Genomic DNA, 21,601 nt, shown 5'->3' on the forward strand with positions numbered 1-21,601 from the left:
TTTGGGCTGAGACAATGGGGTTTTCTAGATATACAATCATGTCATCTGCAAACAGGGACAATTTGACTTCCTCTTTTCCTAATTGAATACCCTTTATTTCCTTCTCCTGCCTGATTGCTCTGGCCAGAACTTCCAGCACTATGTTGAATAGGAGTGGTGAGAGAGGGCATCCCTGTCTTGTGCCAGTTTTCAAAGGGAATGCTTCCAGTTTTTGCCCATTCAGTATGATATTGGCTGTGGGTTTGTCATAGATAGCTCTTATTATTTTGAGATACGTCCCATCAATACCTAATTTATTGAGAGTTTTTAGCATGAAGGGTTGTTGAATTTTGTCAAAGGCCTTTTCTGCATCTATTGAGATAATCATGTGGTTTTTGTCTTTGGTTCTGTTTATATGCTGGATTACATTTATTGATTTGCGTATGTTGAACCAGCCTTGCATCCCAGGGATGAAGCCCACTTGATCATGGTGTATAAGCTTTTTGATGTGCTGCTGGATTCGGTTTGCCAGTATTTTATTGAGGATTTTTGCATCAATGTTCATCAAGGATATTGGTCTGAAATTCTCTTTTTTGGTTATGTCTCTGCCAGGCTTTGGTATCAGGACGATGCTGGCTTCATAAAATGTGTTAGGGAGGATTCCCTCTTTTTCTATCGATTGGAAAACCTAGGCAGTACCATTCAGGACATAGGCGTGGGCAAGGACTTCATGTCTAAAACACCAAAAGCAATGGCAACAAAAGCCAAAATTGACAAATGGGATCTAATTAAACTAAAGAGCTTCTGCACAGCAAAAGAAACTACTATCAGAGTGAACAGGCAACCTACAGAATGGGAGAAAATTTTTGCAACCTACTCATCTGACAAAGGGCTAATATCCAGAATCTACAATGAACTCAAACAAATTTACAAGAAAAAAACAAACAACCCCATCAAAAAGTGGGCAAAGGACAGGAACAGACACTTCTCAAAAGAAGACATTTATGCAGCCAAAAAACACATGAAGAAATGCTCATCATCACTGGCCATCAGAGAAATGCAAATCAAAACCACAGTGAGATACCATCTCACACCAGTTAGAATGGCAATCATTAAAAAGTCAGGAAACAACAGGTGCTGGAGAGGATGTGGAGAAATAGGAACACTTTTACACTGTTGGTGGGACTGTAAACTAGTTCAACCATTGTGGAAGTCAGTGTGGCGATTCCTCAGGGATCTAGAACTAGAAATACCATTTGAGCCAGCCATCCCATTACTGGTTATATACCCAAAGGACTAGAAATCATGCTGCTATAAAGACACATGCACATGTATGTTTATTGCGGCACTATTCACAATAGCAAAGACTTGGAACCAACCCAAATGTCCAACAAGGATAGACTAGATTAAGAAAATGTGGCACAGACACACCATGGAATACTATGCAGCCATAAAAAATGATGAGTTCGTGTCCTTTGTAGGGACATGGATGAAACTGGAAAACATCATTCTCAGTAAACTATTGCAAGGACAAAAAACCAAACACCGCATGTTCTCACTCATAGGTGGGAATTGAACAGTGAGAACTGATGGACACAGGAAGGGGAACATCACACTCGGGGGACTGTTGTGGGGTTGGGGGAGGGGGGAGGGACAGCATTAGGAGATATACCTAATGCTAAAAATGACGAGTTAATGGGTGCAGCAAAACAACATGGCACATGGATCCATATGTAACAAACCTGCACATTGTGCACATGTACCCTAAAACCTAAAGTATAATAATAATTTTTTTTAAAAAAATTTTTTGTATTTTTGGTAGAGACGGGGTTTCACCATTTTAGCCAGGATGGTCTCGATCTCCTGACCTCATGATCCGCCCGCCTCGGCCTCCCAAAGTGCTGGGATTACAGGTGTGAGCCACCGTGCCCGGCCCTAGAATGTCAATAATTTTTAAAAATACTGACAATTCCAAGTGCTGATGAGGATGATGCAAAGTAACTGAACTCTCATTCATTGTCGCATGAGATGTAATATAAAATAGTACAACTCTTCTGGGAAACGGCTTTGCAGTTTCTTACAAAGTAAAATTTGTATTCACTGTATGATTCAACAATCCCATTAAGTATTTACACTAGAAAAGTAAAAACAGGTTCACACAAGAACCTTTACATGAATGCTTATAGCAGTTTTATTCATAATTTTCAAAAACTGAGAAAAATACCCTTCAACAGGTGAATAAATAAACTGGTACACACATCTGTAATGGAATACTGCTCAGCAATAAAAAGCAGTGAAGCATTCATACACGTTTAACAACTTGGATGAATATCAGGGCATTATACTGAATGACAGAAGTCAGTCACAAAAGTTTATATGGTATAATTCCAATTATATAACATTCATGAAGTGAAAACTATAGTTATGAAGATTTCTGTGGTTGCCAGGGTGTATAGGTTGAGGGGGGTGTAACTATAAAGTATATAAGGGAGGTTTTTTTGGCATAATGAAACTGTTCTATATTCTGTTTGTAATGGTAATAACAAGAATCTAAACATCTGTTAAAAATCACAAAACTCTATACCTTAAGAAAGTCAGTTTTAACATAGAAACAGTACAAATTTTAAAACAAAAGAATATAATAAGTGAAAGATGATGACATGAAATTTCACAAGACTGCGTTATCTCAGTTTTATTTTTTTAAAAGATATATAATAATAAGTAGTGGAGCTAAATATCCAGACAACTACTCTGGATATTTATATTATTCTTTTTCTATGTTTTGGTGGGGGGTTTTCTACATCAAAAGTGAATTACTTTTACAAGTTTATAAAACTTCATTATTAATTTTAATTTTGTAATAGCCATGAGTTCAGAGCATCACATTTGGTTTCCATGATTGTTTCTCTTAAAACTTCATATGTAAAATACATTATTTGTATGTTAGTTTAATTTAACCGCTCTTTGAAATGTCCTGTAAAATATTTAATGGTGGAAAAATTAAAAGTGGCTTTCTCTGTTTTTAAATATAATGGTATTTAAATGATTACTATATTGTTGAAAGTTTCCAAAGAAATTTTTTAATTACGTTTTTTAACCCAGAAATTTTTAAATATTTTAATACTTTAAAATCTATAACTTATACCTAACCTTAAAATTTTCTTTTTAATCCTTTTTCCAATGAAAAACACCCATATACTGCAGACAAATAATTGACAGAAAGAATGAACCTGAAAAAGACATCTGTTCTGGATTTTTGATGACTAATACCTGTAATGCAGAAGGTAATGATATTCAAGACACCCAAGTATTCAAAGTATAACAGAAAAACTATGTTATAGCTTGCAAGAACTTTCAGTAAATTAATAAAAACAAGAAAACTCTGAGCATTTCTAGTTGGTATAAGACTGCTTGTCATTGATATAAAATACCAAGTTGCCTGATTATTACAAAGGTGAAATTTCAATGATCATACAAATAAATATAGATAAATTTGGAGATCTTGTTGAAAAGTTGATTCTGATTCAGTAGATCTGGGCTGGAGCCTATGGCTCTGCATTTCTAATAAGCTCTCAAGTGATATGCTGCTATTATATACTATACATAGTAAATACTGTAACACAAGGTAGCCATACACATATATATGAAAATGATTGGTACTTTCATAGTATGTTAAGGTTTGGTTTTTTATTTCTCTAGAGTTTTCAGCATTTTAACTTATTATTTTAAGCATTTCTGTTTTTAGTGTTGTAAAAAATTTTTCTCAAGGTCTTTTATTAGATTTTTAAGATAATTAATGTTTTAATCTTTTACTTTAGACGGAGAACTGAGAGAAGACGGCAGAGAACAGGTAAAACACTTTCTCTGTTTATTACTAGACATTTAAATTCTAAGAGAAAAGCGTAATGTATGTGATTATTTTGAACTCAAGAAATGCTATCTATTGGTCTACATTAACTGGACTACATTAACTAGATTAACTGGTCTATATTAACTACACTAACAGCTTCTAAAAATGTCTTCAGCTTTTCAGTATTCCCAAGTTGTAATTATTTAAAAGCTATTTTAAAATAAAATTGTGCATGACAGAATATGTACAAATGAAATTACACGTCTTCAAGTTGACTCAAAATGATTCAGTAGGGAGAAAGTAGAAGGGATATAGGTGAATTAAGAGTAACCAGGAGTTGGCCAGGCGCGATGGCTCATGCTTGTAATCCCAGCACTTTGGGAGGCCGAGGCAGGTGGATCACTTGAGGCCAGGAGTTTGAGACCAGCCTGGCCAACATGGCAAAACCCTCTCTACTAAAAATACAAAAATTAGCCAGGTGTGGCAGCTGCACCTGTAATCCCAGCTACTTGGGAGGCTGAGGCATGAGAATTACTTGAACCCAGGAGGCAGAAATTGCAGTGAGCCGAGATCATGCCACTGCACTCCAGCCTGGGTGACAGACCAAGACTCTGTGTCACAGAAAAAAAAAAGAAAGAGTAGCCAGGAGTTGATAACTGATGAAGCTGGGTAGCGGGTAATACAGCAGTTTGCAAATGTCATTCTCTCCTTGATATATGTTTGAAATTATCCAAAGTAAAAAATTTAAAAATAAAAGGTGTATAATAATGATTAAATTATTCAATATATTTTATTACTTACATATAATTTTTATAAATAGTGCATATAAAATATCACATCTGACAGGTAGTTCTGAACCCCTCCCCGTGTCTGTCCCTGACATCGCATCTCAGTTCATTTTGAGAGGAAATAGCAATTCCCTGTTATACCAATTACAGAAAGGCTAGGATTTATTGTGAGACTTGAGTCTGAATGATAGTCCCACAATTTCTAGCATTGTAACTTTTGGGCGAGTCATTTCATCTCTCTAAGCCTTAACTTCTTCATTCCTAAAATAGAGATAATGCCACACACTCCACGGGATTTTTATGAAGCTCTTTTGTGAACACAAATGTGGTAGGACTTTGCTAATTACACGGAACTATACTAATGATAGTAATGATCAATATCATTGCTTCAATCTACTTCTTCCTGGACATACCTGCATTGAAAATAAAAATAATAATCTTTATTTGCTTGGAGGGAAATACGCCATATTACAGTTGAATGTACATGCCTAAAACTTTGTTTAATTCGCAAAAGCTTCAAGAAACTTTACCATAAATTGTATATATTTTAAATAGCTTATTTTTTTTAGAATACTTGTTTTAAAAAAACAACAACAACAACATCCTGGCCAGGTGCAGTGGCTCACACCCAAGCACTTTGCGAAGCTAAGGAAGGTGGATTGCGTAAGCCCAGGAGTTCGAGACCAGCCTGGGCAACATGGCAAAACCCCATCTCTACTAAAAATACAAAAAGTAGCCAGGCACAGTGGCGTGTACCTGTAGTCACAGCTACTCAGGAGGCTAAGGTGGGAAGATCACTTGAGCCCAGGAGCTGGAGATTGTAGTGAGCTGAGATCACACCACTGCACTCCACCCTGAGCAACAACAGAGTAAGACCCTGTCTTGAAATAAGCAAACAAACAAAAAAAAACAGCATCCTGTCACAACTTTACAGACACATCCACTTGGATAAGCAAGTGTACATGAAATCCAGTCAAGAAACTGACTTCCCAAGGATCTTTCTGGAACGGTTTTTATAAAGAATAAGGGAAATATCAGTTTGTGCACTAAAGTATAGGATGGTTTTTGTAATGTAATCTGTCACAAGACTTTGAGTTCAGTTACTAATATAGCTTAATTCAGATTAGCACTAACTCATACACACTTTATGTTCATTGCTCTGGTTTCTTGTTTAGAAATTGCTATTAAGTACAGATAAGATACAGATTATAACAGGCTGTCATTGTTTGCAAAGGTCTTCTTGTGAAATTTCCACATGCTACATTTTAAAGTAGGGTTTGTGCATATGTGTGTCTTTGCATATTTTTCTATTGCTATAATAACTATTTTTCAACATATTTCTCTTAATCAACTTTTTTCTCAACCAATTGAATATATTCAACAAAAATAATAATAAAACATTATTGTTAGTATTTATCAAGTACTTATTATTTGTCTGGTTCTGGACTCAGTACCTTATGTTTTAATTCAGTTAATTCTCACAACAAACCTATCAGATGGATACTACTATTAGCCTCATATAAACAACGATACTGAGACACAGAGATTAGTAATTTCCCATAGTCTCCCAGCTTGTAAAGTGCAAAGCTAGAATTCAAACCCAAGGAGTCTGGCTGTTAGACCAGGGTTTCTGAACTTTAGTGCTATTGACATTTTGGGCCAAATAATTATTTGCTCTTGGGCCGTCCTGTGCATTGTAGGATGTTTAGCAGCAATCCCTGGCCTCCGTCTACTGAATGCCAGTAGTTTACCCACCCCAGTCACGATAACCAAATAACTCTCCAGACATTGCCAAATGTCTCCTAGGGGGAGGAAGATAGTAAAAAGTCATCCCTGGTTAAGAACCACAACCCTAGAGAAACCCCTACATGACATCACCTCTCTGAAAGCCACACATACAAAAATATGGAAAGCCAGAAAACAAAATAAAAATCACCTTCATCCCACCATTGAGAGAAAAATCATTAACATTACTAGTACCTTTGAAGTCCCCTGGGTGCCCCTCCTCAATTACATTTCTTCTTCCATCTACTCTCAGTCTTAAATTTTGTCTTAACCACTCTTTTGCTTGTCTTTATGGTTTTCCCATATGAGGCAAGTTCCATAAATAAAATCTTTTTTTTTTTTTTTAAGAGAGAGTCTCACTCTGTCACCCAGGCTGGAGTGCAGTTGCTTGAACACAGCTCACTGTAACCTCAAACTCCTGGGCATAAGCAATCATCCCCCTTCAGCCCCCTGAGTAGCTAGAATTATAGGTGCATGCCACCATGCCTAGCTAATTTTGGGCTTTTTGTAGAGACAGGGTCTTGGCTATATTGTTGGTCTCAAACTCATTTAACAACTTGTTTAGTTTTACTTCTTTCTGAACTTTATATAAGTGGAAACATAGTGCATTCTTCTTGTTACTTACTTTTTTCACTAAATATTATTTTTGAATATAGCCATGCTGACATGTATAGATGTAGGTATATTCATTTTCACTGCCTATAGTATGTCACCGACTGAATACAATTTATTCATCCACTACTCAGTTTATTCATTCTTCTGTTAATGGACATTTATGTTGATTCTAGCTTTTTCTATTATGAACAGGGCAACAATATATTCCTAGGGTATATACTTAGGAGTGAAATTTCTGGTCACAGGCAATACATATCTGTAATTTTAATAAATAATTCCAAATATTTCCTAGAGTAGTTTTGCCAATTTATATTTCCACTAAACAAGTATAAGAGTTTCCATTTCTCCACATCTTGCTAATACTTAAACACTCAGGTTTTGAAATGTTTGCCATCCCTAGTAGCTGTGTAGTGGTTTCTCATTGAGGTTTTAATTTGTATTTGCCTGATTAATAATGAGGTTGAACATCTTTTCATATGTTTCTTGCCATCTTGTTTCTTCTTCCTTGAAATGCCTATTCCTATGTTTTACTCATTTTTCCACTGAGTTCTTTGCCTTTTTCTCACTGATTTGTAGTAGTCTTTATATATTTTAGAAACTAATCCTTTGTCAGTGTTACAAATAACTCCTCCCAAGTTGTTGCTTATCTCTTTCCTGTCTTTGTGGTTGACGAAAAAAATTTTGACTATATTAAAGACAAGAATGCACCATTATACCTTTATGGTATGCTTTTATATCTTGTTTAAGATGTCCTTCCTTATTTCCAATCTCATACAGATAATATCCTTTTATTAAAGTTTTTACCTTTCACATTTGTCTTTAATCCATTGGGGTTTGGGATGTGTGTGTGTGTGTGTGTGTGTGTGTGTGTGTGTGTGTGTGTGTGTGTGTATGTGTTGGCTCCTGTGTCCTTTTAACCCTATTAGTCTTTGGCAGCAGCTTAACTTTTATGGCATGAGATGTCCCAGACTCGTCTTGTAAATTCCTTGTAAATTCTGTCTTATACCTAGAATCTACTATTTCTCCATTTCTTCATTTTCTCTGGGTTAATCTTGGCTTTTAGACTTTTTTAGTGGACAGAAAAGAAAATACTTTTTTTTTTCTCTCAGCCAGGAGTAGATGTTTACACCTGTAACCCAGCACTTTGGGAGGCGGGTGGATCACGTGAGGCCAGAAATTCAAGATCAGCCTGGCGAACATGGTGAAACCCCATCTCTACTAAAAAGAAAAAAAAAAAATACAAATATTAGCTGGTGTGGTGGTACACGCCTGTAATCCCAGCTACTCGGGAGACTGAGACACAAGAATCGTTTGAACCCAGGAGGCAGAGGTTGCAGTGAGGCAAGGTCATGCCACTGCACTCCAGCCTGGGCGACAGAACGAGACTGTCTCAAAAGAAAAAATGAACTTTTTTTTCTTGATAACAGTGTCTCGCTCTGTCACCCAGACTGGAGTGCAGTGGTGTGATCACAGCTCACTGCAGCCTTGGCCTCCCAAGCTCAAGCCATCCTCCCACCTCAGCCTCCTGAGTTGCTGGGACATTTTTATCAACTCTCAGGAATCAGCAGCAGAAAGACATTAATTGGTATCTCCAGTCCAGGCTTCATCCCAGGCTTCAAACTGATAATATCTACAAGCCAATGTTAAGATAACTGTTCCTTCTAGGAAGTTCCATACCATCTTGTACTTTTCCTATCACCATGAATATCACTTTTTATTATAACTTTGGTTTAATTATCTCCTTCACTAGGCTGTAACTTTTTTTTTTTTTTGAGACAGAGTCTTACTCTGTCACCCAGACTGAAGTGCAGTGGCACGACCTTGGCTCACTGCAACCTCCACCTCTGGGTTCAAGCACTTCTCCTGCCTTAGCCTCCAAGTAGCTGAGATTACAGGCACGTGCCATTACTCCCAGCTAATTTTTGCATTTTTAGTACAGATGAGGTTTCACCATGTTACCCAGGCTGGTCTCGAACTACTGAGCTCAAGTGATCTGCCCACCTTGGCCCCCCAAAGTGCTGGGATTACAGGCTTGAGCCACCGCACCCAGCCTATTAGGCTGTAACTTTCTAAAAGGCAGTATCTGTATCCATTTTGCTCAACATCTTACTGTTAGCAACAGACTTGGAATTCTATAGTGAATGTTTATAAAATAATGTAGGCAAAAATGCATGAATAAAGAAGTCTTTGACTAGATAATATCCAAAACATAAGATGTCTTAAACCAAACTCATCATTTTCCCCTCAAACTCCAAACTTGCTCCTTCATATGTGGTCTTTGTCATTCTTGATTCTCTATAACCCACTTACAATTAATCCAACCAATCTAATTCAATTGATTAATGCTCCTAAATATTTCTAGAAACTAGCCCTATAACCATTGGAATTTAGGTTAATCAATCATCTTCATTTGGAGTACTGATTCCTAATTATTATCTTTGTCTTTAGTCTATACCCACTACCACCACCACCACCTCCTCCTGAAATCTAGCCTCCACAATGCTGCTAAAGTAACCTACCTAAGTATCATTCCCCTCCCTAAAACCCCATAGGATAAAGTTCAAGCTCCTTATCATGGTGTATAAGACTCTCCATTAACTAACCTGTGCTTTCCAGTTTTATTTCCTGCCACTCTCTACCTCAAAGAGCCTGAGTTACTTCACTCTTATATCCCTAATAGTTATTATATCACTTCGAGCACTATAGGTGTCACTAAATGTTGACTGAACCAAACTAGACCTATGTAGGCTTAGGTACCTTCTCAGTAACACTAGTTTTACCAAAATTTTATTATGAAAAGTTTTAAATATACAGAAAAGTTCTAAGAATGTACAGCAAACATCCGTATGCCCACTATTTGGATTCGACCATTAATGTCTTAAAATAATTGCATTATCACATATCTGTCCATTAACTGTCCCTTTATCAATCCATCTTATTTTTTTTCAACTTTTATTGCATTGAAACATCTTATTTTTGATACATTTCAAAGTAAGTTGCAGATATCCATACACTTCGCCTCTTTAGCCACTTTAGCATACACATCATTAACATGTTAAAAACTCTCGGCCAGCAACGGTGGCTTATGCCTGTAATCCCAGGACTTTGGGAGGCTGAGGCGGGTAGATCACGAGGTCAGGAGATCAAGGCCATCCTGGCCAACATGGAAACCCCGTCTCTACTAAAAATACAAAAATTAGCTGGGCATGGTGGCATGTGCCTGTAGTCCCAGCTACTCAGGAGGCGGAGGCAGAGATTGCAATGAGCTAAGATTGCATGACTGCACTCCAGCCTGGGCAATACAGCAAGACTCTGTCAAAAAAAAAAAAACCACTCTCAATAAACTAGGTACTGAAGGAACATACCTCAAAATAATAAGAGCTAGATATGACAAACCCATAGCCAAAATCATACTCAATGGGCAAAAGCTGGAAACATTCCCCTAGAAAACTCCCTAGAAAACTGACACAAGACAAGGATGCCCTCTCTCACCACTCCTATTCAACAGAGTATTGGAAGTTATAGCCAGAGCAATCAGGCAAGAGAAAGAAATAAAGGGCATCCAAATAGGAAGAGAGGAAGTCAAACTATCCCTGTTTGCAGACAACATGGTCCTATATCTAGAGAACCCCATAGTCTCAGCCCAGAAGCTCCTTCAGCTGATAAACAACTTCAGTGAAGTTTCAGGATACAAAATCAATGTACAAAAATCACTAGCATTCCTGTACACCAACAATACACCAACAATAGCCAAGCCAAGAGCCAAATCAGGAATGCAATCCCATTCACAATTGTTACAAAAAGAATAAAATACCTAGGAATGCAGCTGATCCAAAAGGTGAAAGATCTCTACAATGAGAACTACAAAACACTGCTCAAAGAAATCAGAGATGACACAAACAAATGGAAAAACATTCCATGCTCATGAATAGGAAGAATCAATATTGTTAAAATGGCCATACTACCCAAAGCAATGTATAGATTCAATGCTATTCCTATTAAACTACCACTGAGATTCTTCACAGAACTAGATAAAAACTATTTTAAAATTCAGGCCTTTTTCTTTTGCAGCTGGGAGGCAGGTAGCACAGGACAAGTTTTCAAGCCCATCATGCCCTCTACCTGGAAACAGACTCAGGACTGTTGTTGGGGGGCATGGTGGGAGTGAGACAGGCCCTTCAGTTTGCATGGGAGCTGGGTGAGGCCAGTGACTGCCGGCTTTCCCCTACTTCCCTGACAAACTGCATTTCTCAGCAGAGGCATCCATAATCCTCCTAGGTACCCAACTCCAGTGACCTGGGGATCTCACCCCCATCCACCACAGCAGCCACAGCAAGACCTGCCCAAGGAGAGTCTGAGCTCAGACATGCCTAGCCCCACCCCCACCTGATGGCACTTCCCTATCCACCCTGGTAGCAGAAGACAAACGGCATATAATCTTGCGAGTGTCAGGGCCCCGCCCACCGCTGGTCCCTCTCTATGTTACTACAGCTGATGCTTTCAGGAAAGCGCACCTCCTGGCAGGAGCCCAACCAGCCCAAAAATAGAGCATTAAACCATCAAAGCCAAGAACCCTCACAGAGTCCATCACACAGCCCTGCCATCTCCACTGGAACAGGCACTGGTATCCATGACAGAGAGTCCCATAGATGCTTCATATCACAGGACTCTGTGCAGACAACCCGCAGTACCAGCCTGGAGCCAGATAAACTTACTGGGTAGCTAGACCCAGAAGAGAAACAACAATCACTGTAGTACGGCTCACAGAAAGCCACATCCATAGGAAAAGGGGGAGAGTACTACATCAAGGGAACACCCTGTGGGACAAAAGAACCTGAACAGCAGCCTTCAGCCCTAAACATTCCCTCTGATAGAGCCTACCCAAATGAGAAGGAACCAGAAAAAAAAACCCTGGTAATATGACAAAATGAGGCTCTTCAACACCCCCAAAAAATCACACTAGTTCACCGGCAGTGGATCCAAATCAAGAAGAAATCCCTGATTTACCTGAAAAAGAATTTAGGAGGTTAGTTATTAAGCTAAAGAGGGATGGACCAAAGAAAGGTGAAGCCCACTTTTAACAAGAGGAAATCCAAAAAGTGATGCAACAAGTGAAGGGAGAAATATTCAAGGAAATAGATAGCTTAAAGAAAAAAGAACCAAAAATTCAGGAAACTTTGGACACACTTTTAGAAATGTGAAATGCTGCCCAGGCATGGTGGCTTACCCCTCTAATCCCAGTACTTTGGGAGGGTGAGGTGGGCAGATCACAAGGTCAGGATTTTGAGACCAGTCTGGCCAACATGGCGAAACCCTGTCTCTACTAAAAATACAAAAATTAGCTGGACAAAAATACAAAAATTAGCCAGGGAATCACCGGAACCCAGGAGGCGGTGGTTGCATTGAGCCGTGCCACTGCACTCCAGCCTGGGTGACAGGGCGAGACTCCGTCTCAAAAAAAAATAAAATAAAAAAGGTGAATGCTCTGGAAAGTCTCACCAATAGAATTGAACAAGTAGAAGAAAGAAATTCAGAGCTCGAAAACAAGGTCTTTGAACTAACCCAATCGAACAAGGTCAAAGAAAAAAGAATAAGAAAATATGAACAAAGTCATGAAGAAGTCTGGGATTACGTTAAACAACTAAACTTAAGAATAATCAGTGTTCCTGAGGAAGAAGAGAATTCTAAAAGCTTGGAAAACATATGTGGGGGAATAATCAAGGAAAACTTCCCCACCCTTGCTAGAGACCTAGACATCCAAATACAAGAAGCACAAAGAACACCTGGAAAATTCATTGCAAAAAGATCTTCGCCTAGGCACATAGTCATCAGGTTATCCAAAGTTAAGACAAAAGAAAGAATCTTAAAACCTGTAAGACAGAAGCACCAAGTAACCTATAAAGGAAAACCTATCAGATTGCAGCAGACTTCTCAGCAGAAACCCTACAAGCTAGAAGAGATTGGCACCCTATCTTCAGCCTCCTCAAAGAAAACAATTATCAGCCAAGAATTTAGTATCCAACAAAAGGAGGTTGCAGGAGCCAAGATTGCACCATTGCACTCCAGCCTGGGCAACAGAGTGAGACTCTGTCTCAAAAAAAAAAAAAAAAAGTAAAAATCACATGATCATCTCAATAGATGCAGAAAAAGCATTCAACAAAATCCAGCATTCCTTTATGATGAAAACTCTCAGCATCATATATGAAGCAAAGATACAGTCGTTTTCAGACAAATGCGGAGAGAATTTGCTATTACCAAGCCACCACTATAAGAACTGGTAGAAGGAGCTGTAAATCTTCAAACAAATTCAAAACAGAACCTCTTTAAAGCATAAATCACACAGGACCTATAAAACAAAAATACATGTTAAAAAGCAAAAACAACAAAAAAACCAAAGTACACAGGCAACAAAAATCACAGTGAATGCAGCGGTACCTCACATTTCAATACTAACATTGAATGTAAATGGCCTAAATGCTCCTCTTAAAATATACAGAGCCACAGAATGGATAAGAACTCACCAACCAACTCTCTGCTGCCTTCAGAAGACTCACCTAACACATAACGACTCACATAAAGTAAAGGGGCAGAAAAAGGCATTTCATGCAAATGGACACCAAAAGTGAGCAGGGGTAGCTATTCTTATATCAGACAAAACAAATTTTAAAGTAACAGCAGTTAAAAGAGACCAAGAGGGACATTATATAATGATAAAAACCTTGTCCAACAGGAAATATCACAATCCTAAAAACAGAGGCACCTGCGGTGACATGTGCCTGCAGTCCCAGCTACTCCAGGAGGCTGGGGCAGGAGAATCACTTGAACTTGGGAGGCAGAAGGTGTAGTGAGCCAAGATCACACCACTGCACTCCAGCCTGGGTGACAGCAAAACTCTGTCTCAAAATATATATATATAGATGGGTGTGTGTGTGTGTGTGTGGATATATATATGTATGTGTATATATATATGTGTGTGTGTGTATATGAATGTATGTGTATATATATGTATGTGTGTATATATATGTATGTGTATATATATATACACACATATGCACACACACACACCCCTAACACTGCAGCTCCCAAATTTATATAACAATTACTAATAGACCTAAGAAACAATTACTAATAGACCTAAGAATAGACCTAAGACCTACACTACTCCACTGACAGCACTAGACAGGTCATCAAGACAGAAACCCAACAAAGAAACAATGGATTTAAACTATACCTTAGAACAAATGGACTTAACAGAGATAAACAGAACATTTCATCCAGCAACCACAGAACACACAGTGCATGGAACTTTCTCCAAGATACAGCATATCATAGCCCATAAAACGAGCCTCAATAAATTTTAAAAAATTGAAATTATATCAAGCACCCTCTCAGATCACAGTGGAATAAAACTGGAAATCAACTCCAAAAGGAACCTTCAGAACCATGCAAATACATAGAAATTAAATAATATGCTCCTGAATAAGCATTGAGTCAAAAATGAAATCAAGATGGAAATTAAAAAATTATTTGAACTGAATGACAAGAATGACACAACCTATCAAAACCTCTGGGATACAGCAAAGGTGGTGCTAAGACGAAAGTTCATAGCCCTAAGCACCTACATCAAAAAGACTAAAAGGGCACAAACTGACATTCTAAGGTCATACCTCAAGGAACTACAGAAACAAGAACAAACCAAACTCAAACCCTGGAGAAATAAGAAAACTGCCAAGATCAGAGCAGAACTAAATGAAATTGAAACAAACAAAAAATACAAAAGATAAATGAGACAAAAAGCTGGTTCTTTGAAAATATAAATAAAATTGATAGACCATTAGCAAGATTAACCAAGAGAAGAAGAGAGAAAAGCCAAATAACCTCAGTAAGAAACAAAACAGGAGATATTACAACTGACAACACTGAAATACAAAAGATCATTCGAGGCTACTATGAACACCTTTATGCACATGAACTAGAAAACCTAGAAGAGATGGATAAATTCCTGGAAAAAATACAGCCCTTCTAGCTTAAATCAGGAAAAATTAGATACCCTGAACAGACCAATAACAAGCAGTGAGACTGAAATGGTAATTTTAAAATTACCAACACACACACAAAAAAAGAGTCCAGGCCAGACAGATTCACAGCAGATATTCAGATTCTACCAGACATTCAAAGAAGAATTGGTACCAATCCTTTTGATACTATTCCACAAAACAGAGAAAGAAGGAACCCTCCGTAATTCATTTTATGAAGCCAGCATCACCCTAATACCAAATCCAGGAAAGGACATAACCAAAAAAGAAAACTACAGACCGATATCCTTGATGAACATTGATGCTAAACTCCTTAACAACTACTAGCTAACCAAATCCAACAACATATCAAAAAGATAATCCACCACGATCAAGTGGGTTTCATACCAGGGATGGAGGGATGGTTTAACTTATGCAAGCCAATAAATGTGATACACCCACATAAACAGAATTAAAAGTAAAAATCAGCTAGGCATGGTGGCTCATGCCTGTAATCCCAGCACTTTAGGGGGCTGAGGCGGGCGGATCACAAGGTCAGGAGTTTGAGACCAGCCTGACCAACATGGTGAAACCCCGTCTCTACTAAAAATACAAAAATTAGCCGGGACTGGTGATGCACGCCTGTAATCCCAACTACTCGGGAGGCTGAGGCAGGAGAATCACTTGAACCCAGGAGGTGGAAGTTGCAGGAGCCAAGATCGCACCATTGCACTCCAGCCTGGGCAACAGAGTGAGACTCTGTCTCAAAAAAAAAAAAAAAAAAAAAGTAAAAATCACATGATCATCTCAATAGATGCAGAAAAAGCATTCGACAAAATCCAGCATCCCTTTATGATTAAAACTCTCAGCAAAATCAGCATTCAAAGGACATACCTTAATGTAATAAACTTCATCTATGACAAACCCACAGCAAACATGATACTGAATGGGGAAAAGTTGAAAGCATTCCCTCTGGGAACTGGAACAAGACAAGAATGCCCACTCTCACCACTCCTGTTCAACATAGTACTGGAGGTCCTAGCCAGAGCAATCAGACAAGAGAAAGAAATAAAGGGCATCCAAATCAGTAAAGAGGAAGTCAAACTGTCACTGTTTGCTGATGATACAATCGTTTACCTTGAAAACCCTAAGGACTCCTCCAGAAAGCTCCTAGAACTGATAAAAGAATTCAGCAAAGTTTCTGGATACAAGATTAATATACACAAATCAGTAGCTCTTCTATACACCAATAGCAACCAAGTGGAGAATCAGATCAAGAACTCAACCCCTTTTATAATAGCTGCAAAAAAAAAAAAAAATACTTAGGAATATACCTAACCAAGAAGTTGAAAGACCTCTACAAGGAAAACTACAAAACACTGCTGAAAGAAATCATAGATGACACAAACGAATGGAAACACATCCCATGCTCATGAATGGGTAGAATCAATATTGTGAAAATGACCATACTGCCAAAAGCAATCTACAAATTCAATGTAGTCCCCATCAAAATACCACCATCATTCTTCACAAAATTAGAAAAAACAATTCTAAAATTCATATGGAACCAAAAAAGAGCCCACATAGCCAAAGCAAGACTAAGCAAAAAGAACAAATCTAGAGGAATCACACTACCTGATTTCAAACTATAATATAAGGCCATAGTCACCAAAACAGCATAGTACTGGTATAAAAATAGGCACACAGATCAATGGAACAGAATAGAGAACCCAGAAATAAATGCAAATACTTACAGCCAACTGATTCTCAACAAAGCAGACAAAAACATAAAGTGGGGAAAGGACACCCTTTTCAACAAATGGTGCTGGGATAATTGACTAGCCACATGTAGGAGAATGAAACTGGATCCTCATCTCTCACCTTATACAAAAATCAACTCAAGATGGATTAAGTACTTAAACCTAAGACGTGAAACTATAAACATTTTAGAAGATAACATTGGAAAAACCCTTCTAGACACTGGCTTAGGCAAAGATTTCATTACCAAGAACCCAAAAGCAAATGCAATAAAAACAAAGATAAATAGCTGGGACCTAATTAAACTAAAGAGCTTTTTCACAGCAAAAGAAACAGTCAGCAGAGTAAACAGACAACCCACAGAGTGGGAGAAAATCTTCACAATCTATACATCTAACAAAGACTAATATCCAGAATCTACAACAAACTCAAATCAGTAAGAAAAAAAAATCCCATAAAAAAGTGGGCTAAGGACATGAATGGACAGTTCTCAAAAGAACATACACAAATGGCCAACAAACATGAAAAAATGCTCAACATCACTAATGATCAGGGAAATGCAAGTCAAAACCACAATGCAATACCACCTTACTTCTGCAAGAATGGCCATAATAAAAAAAACAAACAGTAGATGCGGGCATGGATGTGGTGAACAGGGAACCCTTCTACACTGCTGGTGGGAATGTAAACTCATACAGCCACTATGGAAAACAGTGTGGAGATTCCTTAAAGAACTAAAAGTAGAACTACCATTTGATCCAGCAAGCCCACTATTGGGTGTCTACACAGAAGAAAAGAAGTCATTACTCAAAAAAGATACTTGTACATGCATTTTTATAGTGGAGCAATTCACAATTGCAAAATCATGGAACCAACCCAAATGCCCATCATCAACAAGTGGATAAAGAAACTGGTGTGTATATACATATATATATGTGTATATATACACACATATATGTGTATATATGTGTATATGTGTATATATACGTGTATATGTGTATATACACATGTATATATATACACACACATACATACATACACAGTGGAATACTATGCAGCCATAAAAAGGAGTGAATTAATAGCATTTGTAGTGACCTGGATGAGATTAGAGACTATTATTCTACGTGAAGTAACTCAGGAATGGAAACCAAACATCGTTATGTTCTCACTGATATGTAGGAGCTAAGCTATGAGGACACAAAGGTATAAGAATGATACAAAGGACTTTGGGGACTTGGGGGGAAGAGTGGGAAGGGGGTGAGGGATAAAAGAGTACTAATATGGTGCAGTGTATACCCATATTTGATGGGTGCACCAAAATCTCCCAAATCATCACTAAAGAACTTACTCATGTAACCAAATACCACCTGTACCCAGTAACTTATGGACAAATTAATTAATTAATTAAAATAAAAAATAAAATAGCAATATCTGGTGTTGCCAAGGTTGCAAGGAAATGGGCACTGGTATACACTGCTGAGCGTGCACACATTAGCACAACCTCTCTGCAGGGCAGCTTGACACTCTGCATTTAAAGAGTTAAATGTGAACTGTAATTCACCCTCTGGAAATTCATCCTAAAAAGATAATTAAGGATGAGTACAAAAATTTAATCATAAGGATGCTCACTGCAGTGCAATTTTTTATTACAAATAAAAGTGGGAAATAATCTAAATCACCAAACAGAGGAGTTTTAAATAAACTATGTGCACCAAAAAAAAAAAAAAACATATGGAACCTAAAAAGAGTCCAAAAGGCCAAGGAAATCCTAAGCAAAAAAAAAAAAGCTGGAGGCATCATTGCTACCCAACTTCAAACTATACTACAGAACTACAGTAACCAAAACAGCATGGTACCTGTACAAAAACAGACACATGGACCAATGGAACAGAATAGAGAATGCAGAAATAAGACTGCACACCTACAACTATCTGATCTTCAAAAAACCTGACAAAAACAAGCAATGGAGAAATGAATCCCTATTCAATAAATGGTGCTGGGATAAGTAGCTAGCTATATGTAGAAAATTGAAACGACCCCTTCATTAGACCATATACAAAAATTAACTCAAGATGGATTAAAGACTTAAATGTAAAACCCAAAACTATAAAAACCCTAGAAGAAAACCTAGGTAATACCATTCAGGACATAGGCATGGGCACAGATTTCATGATGAAGATGCCAAAAGTAATTGCAACAAAAGCAAAATTGACTAATGGGATCCAATTAAACTAAACTAAAGAGCTTCTGCACAGCAAAAGAAATTTTCAACAGAGTAAACAGATAACCTGCAGAATGGGAGAAAATGTTTGCAAACTATGCATCTGACAAATGTCCAACATCTATAAGGAACTTAAATAAATATACAAGAAGAAAAAAATCTATTAAAAGTGGGCAGCGGACACAAGCAGATACTTTTCAAGAGAATCATACATACAACCAATAATCATGAAAAAATGCTTGACATCTTTGATCATCAGAGAAATGCAAATCAAAACCACAATGAGATACCACCTCACACCAGTCAGAGTGATTATTAAAAAGTAAAACAAACAAACAAAAAAAAACAGATGTTGGCAAGTTTGTGGAGAAAAAGGAATGCTTATACATTGTTGGTGGGTGTGTAAATTACTTCAACCACTGTGGAAGAGATTGTGGTGATTCCTCAACGTCCTAAAGCCAGAAATGCCATTTGACCCAGCAATCCCATTACTGAGTATATACTCAAAGAAATATAGATCATTCTATTATAAAGACATGCATGCATATGTTCATTGCAGCAGTATTCACAATACCAAAAACATGGAGTCAACCTAAATGCCAATCAATAATAGACTGGATAAAGAAAATGTGGTACATATATACCATGGAATACTATGCAGCCATGAAAAAGAACAAGATCATGTCCCATTCAGGGACATGGATGGAGCTGGAAGCCATTATCCTTAGCAAACTAATACAGGAACAGAAAGTCAAATTTTGCATGTTCTCACTTACAAGTGGGAGCTAAATGATGAGAACACATGGACACATAGAGGGAAACAACAGACCATGAGGCCTATTGGAGGGTATTGTAGGGTGGTGGGTGGGAGAAGGGAGAGGATCCGTAAAAATAACTAAAGGGTACTAGGCTTAATACCTGGATGATGAAATAATATATACAAAAAACCTCAAATCCCCATTACACAAGTTTACCTGTGTTACAAACCTACACATATATTCTGGAACCGAAAAGTTAAAAAAAAGATAAAAGAATATTTGTTTATACTACTTTCCCTCCCCCATAAAATGCATATAAATAAAATGCACCCATCTTAAGTGCTCCATTATGTGTCTGTATATAATACATAATACATTATGTATTTTATTATGCCCATATTATAATAGATTGTCTCTTTCTCTTCCTCTCTCTCTCTCACTCTCTCCCTCAATCCCTGCAGGACTTTTTTCCCAAACAATTTTCTTAAATTTCATATTCTGCTCAGACCTGAAGTTAGTTTATGGTTAAAGTAAGCAGTGAACTATTTTTAAATCACTACTTATTTTAACCATTACCTAGCTCTAGGTTTCATCAGATTATTAACTTTAACTCTAAGAAAACTGTTTGGGTAAAAGTCCTCTGGGGAATATATACATATATAGAGAGAGTAATTCAAGTATAAAGTTCTCTGACACTTTGAATTAGCTTATTAAACCTTTGGCACTACAATGGCTACATCTTTAATAGAATACATTACTGCCTGTTTACTTCTCAAGAAAAAGTATGTCCCTCAGATTTCCTTGTTCAGTGCAGTGGCTCACACCTGTAATCCTAGCACTTTGGGAGGCCAAGGTGGAAGGATCACTTAAGGCCTGGAGTTTGAACTAGGCCTCTAAAAATTTTTTTTTTAATTAGCCAGACATGGTACACGTGCCTGTAGTCCCAGCTACTCAGAAGGCTGCGGCAGGTGCATTGCCTGAGCCCAGGAGTTAGAGGCTGCAGTAAGCCATAATCACACCTCTGCACTCCAGCCTGGATGACAGAGTGAGACCCTGTCTCAAAACAAACAAACAAAAAACCTTAATTTTCTTATTCATATTCTCTTTTGTGGAAAAACATAAAGAGAGGATTATGTTGCCATAATTATGAGAATTTTATTAATTTGAAATAATAACATTTGGCTGGGCACAGTGGCACATGCCTATAATCCTAACACTTTGGGAGGCTGAGGTGGATGGATCACCTGAGGTTAGGAGTTCAAGATCAGCCTGGCCAACATGGTGAAATGCTGTCTCTCCTAAAAATACAAAAATTAGCTGGGCGTGGTGACGCACGCCTATAATCCCAGCTACTCGGAAGGCTGAGGCAGGAGAATCACTTGAATTTGGGAGACCAAGGTGTCAGTGAGCCAAGATCGTGCCACTGCACTCCAGCCTGGACAACAGAGCAAGAGTTTATCTCAAAATAAAAGAAATAATGACATTTGAAGAACAATTATATTAGCCTTTGTGAAAACAAAAAAATGTTCTGACAGTGCTTGGCTAATTCCTCCTTAAAGTTTATGAACACATTCATAGAGATCTTAAAAACATCACATGCCCTGAATTTAGTAGACTATTCTCTGATGGATGTGGTCCATTTTAAGATTTTTGCACACTTTATCCAGAGCTTTTTGTTTTGTTTTGAGACAGGGTCTGGCTCTGTTGCCCAGGCTAGAGTGCAGTGGTGTGATCTCAGCTCACTGCAACTTCTACCTCACGGCTTTAAGTGATCCTCCCACCTGAGCCTCCCAGGTAGCTAGGACTACAGGCCCGTGCCACCACACCTGGCT

The 21,601-nt window shown here is 37.9% G+C and overlaps 1 protein-coding gene across 2 annotated transcripts in view; it reads left to right on the forward strand.

The window, feature by feature from the left end:
- WDPCP (WD repeat containing planar cell polarity effector) overlaps positions 1–21,601 on the forward strand; it is a 496,574-nt gene that overhangs the window by 440,522 nt on the left and 34,451 nt on the right. For both annotated transcript variants that reach the window (XM_032178078.2, XM_032178079.2), the window contains exons 16-17: positions 3,184–3,263; positions 3,798–3,829. In XM_032178078.2, coding sequence (XP_032033969.1) covers positions 3,184–3,263; positions 3,798–3,829 — 112 coding nt within the window. The remainder of the gene's footprint in view (positions 1–3,183; positions 3,264–3,797; positions 3,830–21,601) is intronic.

The sequence above is a fragment of the Hylobates moloch genome, unplaced genomic scaffold (assembly GCF_009828535.3).
Source record: "Hylobates moloch isolate HMO894 unplaced genomic scaffold, HMol_V3 SCAFFOLD_15, whole genome shotgun sequence".
Lineage (NCBI taxonomy): Eukaryota > Metazoa > Chordata > Mammalia > Primates > Hylobatidae > Hylobates > Hylobates moloch.